The following is a 13,241-nucleotide window of genomic DNA, read 5'->3' as shown; positions in this document are numbered from 1 at the left end:
GAATGCTGGGCCATTAGGATGCTAATTAAAAGCTTGCCTTAAGTCAGTAACACCTAAGATTTAGAACATGGTTTTGACTTAACGAAACATGCTCAAAAGATTTTAGGACTTCATCTGTATACTTACCCTCATACAACCAATCTGCAATTCCATTGAAAATGACTCCTTCTTTTCCAGATAACGTAAGCCGCAATGAATTGCTTTTAACATCTGATTGGTAGTAGATGTTGTTTTCAAATATATAGATCTAAGGAATGGAAAGTAAACAAAGAGCAAGGGAATTAAAGATAAATACATGCATGTCTAGTTGTTTGGTGGTTGTTAAGGCAGATGTTATTTATTAAGCACATTGTGTTCTTTCTGTTTGATACTCTCTAGTCTGGACAATGACAGCGTTTTGATGTCAGGTATTAATATTTTAAGTACTAAGCTCATGTAAATCATCACACATTTCTAGCCAATGAAAGGACAGAATTCATGAATTCATTAATTCAAAAAATGTTTCTAAATTGTTTTGGATAGGATTGAGAATACTGTTATTGTAGGGTTTCCAGGAGGCGCAAGAGCAATACCTCTGTACTGTATGTGTGATGTTCAACCAGTGGACAGAGATGTACAGTACCATTCATAGTATGTAAACATTGACTTTGCAAGCCAGGTTCTGTTTAGCAGCTACCGTAACTGCTCTCTGCTAGCTTGGGAGCAAAGCCAAGACCTGGTAATGTTCACTTTTCTACTGCTTGTTTTTGTTCTTAAAATGAGCAACAATTCAGAATGGTTATTCGCATCTTCAGGTCTTTGTAGTCTTTGCAAGAAAGTACCACCAGCTGGGTGAACCAAGGACAGTAAGCAATAGTTAGCACTGACTACGGTATGCTGGCTTCAAAACAGGGTCGCTTTTGTAGATTTGCCAAAAGCAGAATTCAGCACTTCAAACACCAGCTGTCTGAAGCTTTTCTTATGTAAACAAGAATTGTTTCATCTCTTGTGATAAGCATATCTTCTGGTGCCAGTTATCCATATATAAGCCACCTGTAGTTTTCTAACCACGAAACAGAATTACTGAAATATTGTTTTTGAAATATACTGTAAGTACAAGGGAGTACAACAAATTATTATTCTTGCTTTAAGTAGTTAATAAAAGTAAAAGAATCTAACGTCTGTGATATCAAATCTAATTTTCAAAACATATATAAATACTTAAACAAGCCCTGCAGTCACAATTTAAATGACTATCATTATGTTAAAACTAATATGTATGTTTATATATTTGAAAAGATCTTTAAATGATCACATTTATCTTAAAGCATACAGGCCTGTCCAATCCTAGTCATAGAGGTGCTGGTATCTCTGCAGATGGTCTATGTCTCTATAAAGTACAGCAGCACTTGAAGCATTTGAATAAAAAGCTGCAGAAACAAACAATCCTCTACGACCTCAGTTGGATAGCCCTGATCAAATACAAGACATTTGTCATTCATCTGATTGTTGCTAGTAGTTTCCTGGTGATGGACTATGAAATTAAAAATGTACTGTATCATAATCACAAGTTAGTAATAAAATCAACTTGAAGGATACACAATGTACTTTACAGAATAAGATATTATATGTTCATTTATTTGGATCTAGCTGTTGTAAAATTCAGTAGCTTTCATAAAACACCCCAGAACACAATTCATGGGAGATTTCTTTCTGAAAACCATCTTCAAAAAGCTTTTCTAAAAGTTAAGATTCATCAGTCAGATTTCAGAAGCTAAGCAAGGCTGAGCCTGGTCAGTGCTGAGATGGAGGCCTCTAGGAAAAATCAGGTTACTGCTGCAAGTAGTGTTGGGGGACCAGTCGGTGGCGATCTTTCCTCTAGATCAAAATTTCTAAATAAAGGCCTCGGGAGAGTGACGGAGATACTGTAGAAGGTTCTATCCTTGCAAAATAATATTACACTACATAGGCATTAAAGGCCCTTTACCTTGTTTGTAAAAGCAGGGGTATTGCATTTCAAGCACTAAATTAGGTACTGTAGGTGTCCACCTGTATACTGTATGTAATGTGCTTTGGGATCCCTTGGGATGCATGGAATTATTATAATGAGTGTTACATGTTTTAAATAGCATGTACAGTAGAAGAAGAAACTATGAAAACATATTTCTTTGCTTTCTCTTATTCTCTTAGAAATTTTCTAATAATTTTAAGTATTTATGTGTAGCATATTACATCACATGTAGAAGAATAAACATGAATACTAAAACCCACATTGTGGTGTAAAAAAGTAAAAACAACAATAATAATACCCTTTTAAAAAGAAATTGTCAAAACCCTCAGGATGGTTATGCTGGTATTTTAGATTACATAGCATTTTTAATTAGATAATTAAAGTACCTCTTTCTGGTCTTAAGGGAGGATTTTATTATTAAGTTGTTAGGTTTGCACCAGGGCTTAGTAATTAGCATTTAGTAATTACTTCAAGACTGAAATCTAGGAGCTACAGCCAAGAAGTGTCAATGGTTTTGATAACGCAATCAATCTGCTTAGGGGAATCTTCATACACTACACTTCCACTCAATGAATATTTTTATTTCCCTCAAAGATCTTTACTCCCATGTCAAAGCAACATGAAGAACCACACAAATATTCCCTTTTGAATATTGAAAAAATGACTGAAGGGCTTCAATTAACACCATGAAATCACAACATCTCAGGACAAAGTAAAGGTCGTGTTTAGCTGAGGTAGCACAGGCTTTTAAAACTTTCATGCTTAAGAAACCCCAGAGGTTCTAAGTCTGAATAAAATCAGGCATCACCGCAGAACATGGTTTCACTAAATAAGTGCAGACAATTTGATTTGTGTGAGGAGATGTGTGGTTCTTAAGTGCAGCCAGATGTCCATTTCTAATTACGCCCTGAACATGAAAAGGCAGTAAAGGAACAAGTAATAGGTTTATTCCATGCTGAAAAAAAGAAGAAAGAGAACACAAAGGCAGTTACATCTGAACATGATTCAATTTGATAAACTGAGTTTTGTAGGATTCCTAGCATAATTTAGTACACTATTGCCAGATTGGTCTTTTTCCTTTGTCCCCATGTTTGGAATTTTGGGTTTAATGTTCAACTGGGGATCAAATATCAATGTAAGCGCCCTGTATAACGAGTGTTATAAATGTAAAATGCATTCTGGGCAGTCAAAAAGCTGAATTTCATCATGGTTGATTTTTAATTTGGAGGGATATTGTGACCATGTACACAATTTGTCAATCCTTGTATTTCTTTTCCTAGTCTACAGAACCCCAAGGTCAATGTTGCACTCTGTACTGTACTTTGTAAAGCATGCCCCATTGAGGGGGAGTTACTGTATGTACTGTATCGTCACTGGACAAAGAGGTAGAACTTATCCAACCCAATAGTGCAAACTGCACATCAAGAAAAACCCTGTTTTAGGCTGATGATTCTACAAAATACATCTTTGCTTTCAATCCAATGTAATTTTTCTTGTGTAACAGAGTATTTCCATCTTGAAGAAGGATGATAAAATATATCTACGAATCATCTAAGACTTGAGTGTCAATTCGGCTCTATGCGTGGACCTTTTAAAGTTTGAACTGTGCTATCCTGTAAAATTTCATTGATGCTGAAGGCCAACAAATCAATATGTCTACATTTTTTAGATTTACATCTAAATTCAGTCACTCTGAATTATGGAGATTCATGTCAATCAGCTCTTGCTTTTTACAACACTGAGAGATGGAACAACCTAAAGATTTTAACTTTTTTAAAATATAGCTATAATGAGCACCAAAACAAACTTACAGTAACTCTTAGAATGAAAAATTACATATTTTTGTAAAAGGTTCATTTTATTTTTACTTAACACACAGGATCTAGGTACTGTAAATTAATTGTACTGACTAAGTTTTGTCATCAACAGGATTAATCAACTGGGGCTCTATTGTGAAAGAACTACAAGTACATATACTGTACGTTAGTAGATGATTGAAACCAATACAAGCTGTACTGTACATCAGGAACAACGCATGCTTTGCACCATTTTGCAGGTGCTGTTATGTGGGATACTGTGTTTTCACTGGTCTCAGAGTGCTACGTACATGCCACCTGTCATCCCAGGTCACCCTTCAGATAGGGTTCAACTCTGACATCCACTGATACATGAGCAGTATGCGAACAAGTGTTGATCTGCTGGAATGTTGTCACGTCATGAGCAGTACACAGGAAGGGGAGCAAGTGAGGACTTGAATAATGTATAGCTATGCTGTCTGGTTACCATTGATTAATACGAATGCTGTTTTGCAGTGACAAGACACTCCTGTCCAGACCATCAGACTTGGTCATCCCCTTTGATCTTGGAGAGGTGTTGAGAACTGAGGTACCCTGAAGATGGCTCAATGCTGAAAGACTGAGTCTGGCTGTAAAGCCCCCAGATGGACAGCAACAGTGCTGTAAGTCCAGACTTTAAAATACTGATGGCATAAAGGTGTAGTTCTCTTGTTTAAAGGGGCATATTGGTCATTTTTATCTCTTAATTTTCTCCAGGTTTGACATCCAACACATTAAATCAGCTCATCATCTGTGCCCAATCATCTCTCTCACTAATGAGGTGAATTAGTGCTTATGCAACAGTCACAGTATGTAAAAGTTGCTTAAGCATATCACTATTACTAATGGGTGGTCAGTTAATCAAAAGGATACCAAAAACATGGAATCAATATTCAAAATACATTGTTTTCCTGAAAACACATATTACCTTGAAAAAGTATTCACTTCCTTTCAATAATGCCTCATTTTCAAGAATTCCAAGTGAAGTACAGTACAGTACAGTATGGATATGTTTTAAAGTGAAATCAGAACTTGAGATCTCAATCTGAATACTTCAATGTACGAAAAATGTCCAGTGACAAAATCCAAAACTAAAATACAGTATGTCGATTTTAAGTATTAACTCCCCTGAGTCAGTACTTGGTGGAAGCATCTTTGGCAGCTATTGCAGCTGAAAGTTATTTTTCACCCATTCTTCTTTGTCAAGTAGTGCACTCTCTGTCAAGTTGGATGATATATATACAGGTCTGTGTATATTCATCCATCTATTTTTGAATGATTTTATTCAATACAGGTCACAAGGGAGCTGGTGCCCATCATATTTGTATGTTTCATATTTGTATGCAATGAAAGAAAATGGGACACGATTATGAGGGTGAATACTTTTCCAAGGCCCAATGCATCTTTACAATGCATGACAAAGAAATGATTCTTTACAGCATCTGGTGCCTAAATCTACAGAAAGCTACAGATGCTTTCTCTTAAGTTATCAAAGTAAGAGCAGGATCAAATTAATAATATAATTATCTATATGCATATATAATATAATATGTGACACAAAAGCTAAATCTGCAGGGATCCTGCGTGAACACTTTTTTTCATTTACTCTATGCACAAAACATTAAACGTAGAGACAAATGTTTTTGTACATACAGTATTAACCAATTCTGCATTCTCGGCCGTGTCTCATGCACACAGACTTCAATGCTCTGAGCAACCTGAGGTTATGTTAAACATGTCAGACTTGGGCATGCCCTCAAACTAAGTAAAAAAACCCTTACTTTTATTTGAGTTGTAATGACATACAGTAACAACAAATATACTTCCACATCACATACAGCTTCTAGGAAATAGCAATTTAAATTCTATGGATGGATTTTGCTTGGACCATACAGTGCATTTATCTTGGATTGGACATGTAGAACAACATATTACTACTTTATATTTTTCAATTCCCTTCCAGCTGATTTTAGATAGTGCCATTGAATACCAAATTCATTGAAGTAGTAATTGATGAAATAAGGCTTAGTCATTTACCAGACTAAAGGCAAAATAAGACACTGTAATGTAAAATTGCAAGGAAATGTAATATTGATAGTCTTAGTAATTTTTCTTCTTCAACATGGAATTATGCCATCGTTTAAGAAACATTATATTTTTGTGAAAAAATCATAAAAAGACGGTTTCATTGACATGCTTTACCTGTATGTTGAGTACACTTGTACTCAAAACATTTATTGTACTGTAGGTTAAAATATTGTGGAAGTTTTATTTATAAAGAAACATCTCACCAAAGGTAAGGGTGAAATAAATTGGATTGAAAATGGAAAACTAAAAAACAAAAATATAGCATCACATTATGTTATTTACATACTCTTATATTTTCATTCACGGCTGAAGACATACTGTAATAATGTAACTTTCAAACAACAATTAATATGAGTTTGGTCATTTTGTAGGTTGAATTAACATAGTATCATATTCGACTTGAGTTTCCAAAGTTCCTCTCATTTTGGTGTTGTCTCGCTAGACTTGGGGCTGGATTTGTTTTTTTCAAAAGGAATGATCGTTCGTGAACTGCACTGCTCAGTTTCCCAGCATGATTTATGGTTTAGTAAAGCTGTTATTTCCTAAATTGTTGCTTGGCCTGCACCGTTTTGTGACAGGACTTTCAAGGGTCTCCCATAGACGTGCATGCACTCAACTTAGAGGTAACACAGGTACGGCGCAGATCATAAATTAATATTATGGTATGTCATAACACCTGTCATCCAGATAGGGTTCAACTCTGACATCCATGGCAATAACTGTCTCACAAAAAAGGAAAGTGCTGGGGAACAACATAGTAAATACAAGTTGCAATCCATATTAGCACTTGGATATCAATCAGTCCTGATGCAATCTTCAGTGCAAGCCATTTCTTAAAAGTGAAAAGCTAAAGCAGCCCGAACGCTTCAAGCAAGATCACGTCTTCTTTCATAAAAAAAAACAATAAAAAAAAACATCTTCTTTTCTGTTGTTGTTAAGTCATATGATCCTTCCACTTAGTTGGGGTAACTATCTGAACTGATTAACCCATCCCACCCCATATTAGATAATAGAACATCTGTTAGATTATCTAATATGGGGTGGGATGGGTTGTCAGCCTTGCACCCTTGGCACCATAAGTGGGATATGAACCCATTACCCTGAGATTCTGAGTCTCATGCGCTACCAACAGAGTTAGTCAGGGCCCCTATTACAGCATCTCATACTGTATATAACAGATTATTTATCTGTATATTAGATAATATGCCACTAGCTTGCATTTCTAAAGTGATTCCCTTAAATGAATGACAATAAAATAGTTGATACAGTTATACCCCTGACATGTAACAATAATTTATAATTAAATTTATTTTAGAGATAATAATGCTTTTTATATTTTTAAACTTTCAACCATTTAATGTGACCTTTAGGTTTTTCTGCAATGTAATTGTCTCTCAATATTACATTACAGACACATCAAATTGCTCATACTGTATAGCCCCTGCAATCAACATACAGTACTGTAAGTGATGAAATGTGATTTGCTTTTCTGCACGTATCTGGATGCACATTATTTTACATACACTGTACAAATAGACCACATACAGATTACGAAAACATTACTTCTGGTGGATTTATCTGTGCACGGTTTTGGTTGAACACATGGGCTTCATTGCCAAGTAAATTTATACAAAGAAATTACTGTATGTCACCTTGAATTCTATGCACATGTTGTACATGTGGTTCAATTTTGTTATTTATACAGACTGTGCTGTTCCACAACAGTGCTTTCCAAATAATCTTCACATCTGTCATGCTCAGTCCTATCATCGTAGTAATAGTTTACTAATGGACGTGGCATGATTTATGCTTAAATAAAAGACAATAAACGTGTATAATTTAGACAAGAGTTTTCCTAAATGTTATAGCCTGTTTATTGTCAACAAAGGACCAGTTTTTCTAATACAGAAAAATGACACAGAGAGGTCAATGACACCTACATCATAACACATTTTCTTGTTCTTACAGCATTGCTGATGGTGATCTAAAGGTATTTAGAGATTTTGCTCGAGATGTGTGCCCCTTTGGGGCTTTTTTTCCTCTCTAAAATTTAGAGTCACGATATATGTGTTATAAACCACCCAACATGGAATAGAAAATTGTGGTCATTGTGTCACTAGAAGCTGAAATAGATCTGGATGATTAGCTGCAACCCTTCCCACAGTGGTTTCCCTGCCTGAGGAAACCCAGTTAGACAGTGACATGACCTACAGTAGGCTCCAACCCACGACTACAGAAATCAGTGTCAAATAATCTACCCAGTTAAGCTTAGAGATGGAATGCAATGAGGAAGAGATGCCATCCTACTGTATACATAAAAGCTTAGTGTCCACAGAGTTCAACAGTGAATCATGGTCTAGAGCTTGGTTGTCCCACCTGTCGTGCTTTTGGGCTTTCATTCTCATTCTTGTCTTAAATTACATCATCTTAATTATTGTCCTAACCAGAGCAGTTTAACAGCTTATACTGTGCCAGCTCTTTAGGTGTCAGGGACATGCAAACCCTATCGCCACTTCAGAAGAGTGATGCCAGTTCTTGAGTAAACTTATGTGGGTTTCCTTTATCACTCTAATGTCAGGCTCATCCATGGTAAAAGGTGTTAAAATGGGCGCTGCCACTCTTTATAATTTGTTAAGTTCATGTGCTTTGCCTATAGTAAAACAATAACGTGCTAAAGCTTGAGGTTTAGAGATATTTCTGTGTAAAAAATAATATATTCCAACGTCTTTCTGTTCTCTTTTTCAAGTTGTCTTCTCTGGATCGCAGTTTATGGGTGAAAAGTTCAGGGTGATTCTTCCCACCCTGAGTGTATTCCATTAGGAGTGTCCAAGTTACACTGTACCTTTGACTGCCAGTGTGCAAATACATGCAAAACATTTTAAGTCATGGAAATGCACAGCAGTACAACAGCCAGAGCACAGAGGTCAAGAGAGAAATGTATGAATTTGCATGCAGGGGTCCAAACTGCTATATACTATACTGTATACATATTGCAAAGGCAGCACTAATTGGAGAGAAGAGAGTAAATGCACTCACAACCTGCTGTTCATGTCAAATTCTGGGTAAAAAGTGTTACTTTCTGTTGGAATTCAGTTGTTAAGGAGAGAAGCTTAAATCTTACCAGTTGTTGTCCCTGAACTCCCCAGGCAGCATGCTGTAACACAGAATCAGAGACCTCTGGAGGGTTCAACTCCAAGACTTCCCTTGAAAATAAATGTTACAAATGATATTACACTATCTATAGACTTCTCAGCCCCACTGAGAAATCTCATGTCTGGTTGAGCAAAGACTGCAATGTGCAATTGCACTGAGAATGCAGTAAAGCATACTTAATGTTAATTGTTCACACTGTTTTATCATCCAGCAACAAACTGTTAATCAGGCCATCAGAACAAGTACTGTACAGTCCTCTTACCTCGAAAGAATGTTGTAAATAGAATATGATGCTGTGTATGAATGTCGGTACACCTAAAACAGAAAAAAGAAAAAAAAAGAATTACTATTGTTTTTCATAAGATGTTAAAAAAAACTATCCCTGTATGAAAGTATTGTTTGGAATTGTATTACTGGAACTGCACCACTGTGGAGCCAGTTGTCCACGCTATAGTATATCTGCCAAGGGGAAAGACAGGGTTAGACAGGCTGCTACAGGATGAAAATCTAGGATACAAATGCAAATTGCATATAAAGTAGAGTCCAGCCATGTCTGGGAGCTGAAAAACAAGGTTTGAAACCCAGCAGTGTAGCATGTGCCCTGCCTCCTTTCTGGATATCTAGGGAGAATCTACCCAAATGCATTATGGTATTATGACTATAATTCATCTTAAAGACATACTGTATTATATAGATATATTATAATTCATTTACTCTGAATTTCCTAATCAAACATTTCCTATACAAACAATATGAAATACCTTTTAAATACCTTTACATTAAGAAAAGACAATCCAAAAAAGTTTATTACATTTGATAATTCTCAATGTGAATGGATATTATTTTGTGTTCACCACGCAGCGATGTAATGACTCAATCTCTATTGGAAGCAACAGGGATTTTTGGATACGTGTTTTCCACTCTGATTCCCTTCCATTAAATATTACAAACCCAATACTCAATGGTGGGTTTCCACAGAAAGAACCAAGATTCATGTAAAACAGCCGCCTTAAAGCACTGGGATAGAAATGTTCAACTGGCAGGCGGGTTAAGGTTCTGATGCAGGTACAGTAGTTGTTGTGAAATAGTGTATCACTTGTCTGCCTGGTCTGCTGTGCAGTGGGACTGCTGGTGCGCAATGGCTCTCCCAGTAGGTCTCCCAGTTGGGTGATGTATTTCAGTTGCGAATGAAATCGGTCCCTGCTGTACTTTATGCAAATGTCATGGTATGAAAAACACTGTACTTATACAAGTAAATTAATTTAGATTGTTTCTGCTTAGCTCCATTGACATGACCAATCCACAGCAAGGAAGGAAACTTCTGGGGAACCCTTGATATGGCAGCTTGACACAGTAAACAATTACAACCATCCTACTTAATTCTATAAAGAAATTACACTTGGGGAAACTAGGCTACTGTATATCCCAGTTGCCTAGGATTTGTAGAACCTAAGATGTATTTACTTGTTTTGCAGATGTGGGGATGCCTTGGCAACACAATGGTTACATCTGATTAGCATAGTTTATATTTTATTTTGCAATTAATATGTTCACGCATTGCCAGGTTAATTTTTGAATTTCATTACGTTCCTTAGTTTTCAGCTTGATTATTATAGCTTTAAGACTAATCATTGTTGAAAACTGCTGTGAGGCTTTCTAATAAAAATGAGCAAAGGCTAAAATAAATAAAATGGTGATCTCTGACACAAAGTTATTCTGAGGGACTCGGAACATTTAACTTACCTATTGAAATAGAAGGTGATTAATGCAATTTTCTTTGCCTTTTAATGTTCTCCTTGTCAGAAAGGCAAACACATCTGTCATTAACATAATGTATTTGCAAAACAGATCAAAGGAATGTACAGTATGTCGTTGTTACAGTATATACAGTAAGAACATAAGAAATGTTACAAATAAGAAGAGGTCATAAAATAATCCATCTTGCTTGTTTGGTAGTTAATAGCTATTTGATCCAAGCATCTCATTCAGCCATTTGTTGAAGAAAGCCAGATTATCTACATCATGGTTGGACAACATGTACTGTAGCACCCATCCATAAAAAGGGAGAAAACCCTGAATCAAGTGAATAAAGACCCAATAGAATTACTTATCCTGATCTGGGGTTTCTAACATCCTTTTCTACCTGTTCTTGTAATTAATTCTAGACCATTTCTTTATCTGGATTTTTCATTTATTTTATAAAGTGCTTTCTTTCTCCTTTATTTTTAATTGTCTTATTAAATTGAAAAAAAGAATAGACTCGAAAGCCACCCACCTACAGTATGAAATATGTATGATAATACAAAACTGCTGTAAGAGTATCTGGTATTGAAAAACACCACTATTAAAAAAGATCTGTACTCTACAACATCTTCAACTCAAGCTACAAAGGACAAACAATAAGCTTTCAGTTCTGTTTACAATCCATTTTGTTTGTATTCAAATGTATGATTTAAATGCAGCAGATATTTTCTTGAAGGTTACAGCTCAATCACAGTAGAGCCACAGAAGGGCAGAATAGAATAATTTGATCATTGAATAGAGTTAATTGTATTAGTTCAAATATACATTAAAGAATAAAGGTTGCTGTATCAATATACAGGCACATACTGAATACTGTAGACAATTGTGTGGGCACACATACTGTAACTACTGTGATCAGACTTCTAAATTCTAAATTAACCTCTCAGTGCTACTGAACTCCTATGTGGAGCTTGAACAGAAGTAGAAAAAAATGGGCAAAGTCTTCTATAAAGTCTTCAAAGATTTCTATAGTTGGAATGGTGTTATTTCTTCATCTCTAAGAAAATGGACCAGAGAGACCTTCAGCCTCACTGATTTTCTAAGCCCAGGAGAAAAAGCTCAAGAAGGTTTCAAAGCAGTTTCTCTCCTATCTCTTGAACCCTTATACATCTGGTCATATTACACAAGAGACCTCTTATCTAAACGATAATACAGCAATTCACCAAGAGAGAAAATAGCATTGTGATGTCCTCATTCTGCTACAGAAAATGACATTTCTATTTTGATATATATACAGTATATAATAACTTAAATTATCTTAATACAGTGTATAAATTATCATGTTTGTACCACAGTTTAATGTTCACACCACATTTAAAACAGATTCATAAGGCCCTCAATTAAAAAAATAATAATTACAAATTGAGATCATGCTTTGCGATACAAATTTGTATTCTAAATTTAACTGAAATAATATGCTTGTATTTAATGTCCACTATTGCATGACGTTTGAAAAAACAAGTGACATGGAGGTTTTTGATTATTGTCTAAACGTATTAATACATACTACTTACTTAATTTATCTACCTACAATTATATCACTGTGTGAGAAAAAAACAAGGCTTTCCCAGCACTAAATCCAATGTCTCTGACCTTGTACTGTACGTGTGCCTCTGTGATGGCACTCACTGAGAGCTGTATTGTTTACTACAATTACTTTATAAACCACAGTTACTGTACATGTGATCTTTTATTTTTAAATTGATCGTCAAGGATAAAAAATCTTGTTGATGATGGATTTTGCATTGTATTGTATTATCGACAGAATAACAATCATATGCTTTCTCCTTATAATTTCCCCAATGTTAGTTTTATTTGTTAATTTATACAAAGGACAGAACAGATTGGTATAATCACGAGCATGATATTACACATATAATATGAAGAAAGAATATTTAAAAAACTAGCAACAGTATGCAATCATTAATTAACATTTATGAGTTACTTGGCCAATCCATCCATCAATCTTCTAACCTCTTCTTCCAATTTTGGGTTGCAGGAGACCCCGATCCTATCTCAGCAAGCTATGGGCACAAGACAGGATACACCCTGGACAGTGACGCCCCCAGTTTCTTCATGTCATACCTTTATTAAAAATGTAAAAGGTCATTTTACTTATATCATTGTCAAACTATTGTAAAAACATAGAGGGCCATATACTGTAGAGTACTCATATATCATTAAAGTCATTAATAGTTCATTAAGGCCTCCCTTCATTAAGAGAACATGAATAAATTAAGAATGAATCATAATACCCTCACAATGGTAAAATGCTGCTCAATTTAAAAAAAATAATTATGATGAATGTACTTTAATTTAATTGTGTATACATAACATCAGAGTGACATCTCTTGTTTCAAAAGTGTGGGAAG

At 35.4% G+C, this 13,241-nt stretch overlaps 1 protein-coding gene across 2 annotated transcripts in view; it reads right to left on the bottom strand.

The window, feature by feature from the left end:
* LOC102691350 (inactive dipeptidyl peptidase 10) overlaps nucleotides 1-13,241 on the bottom strand; it is a 214,304-nt gene that overhangs the window by 18,662 nt on the left and 182,401 nt on the right. For both annotated transcript variants that reach the window (XM_006636260.3, XM_015358664.2), the window contains exons 6-8: nucleotides 9,329-9,381; nucleotides 9,035-9,116; nucleotides 127-247 (exon numbers count right to left, since the gene is read on the bottom strand). In XM_006636260.3, the coding sequence (XP_006636323.2) occupies nucleotides 127-247; nucleotides 9,035-9,116; nucleotides 9,329-9,381 (256 nt within the window). The remainder of the gene's footprint in view (nucleotides 1-126; nucleotides 248-9,034; nucleotides 9,117-9,328; nucleotides 9,382-13,241) is intronic.

This window comes from Lepisosteus oculatus, chromosome 12 (genome assembly GCF_040954835.1).
Source record: "Lepisosteus oculatus isolate fLepOcu1 chromosome 12, fLepOcu1.hap2, whole genome shotgun sequence".
NCBI lineage: Eukaryota > Metazoa > Chordata > Actinopteri > Semionotiformes > Lepisosteidae > Lepisosteus > Lepisosteus oculatus.
The sequence above is the reverse complement of the archived record's forward strand: the minus strand, read 5'-3'. Positions and strand labels throughout refer to the sequence as shown.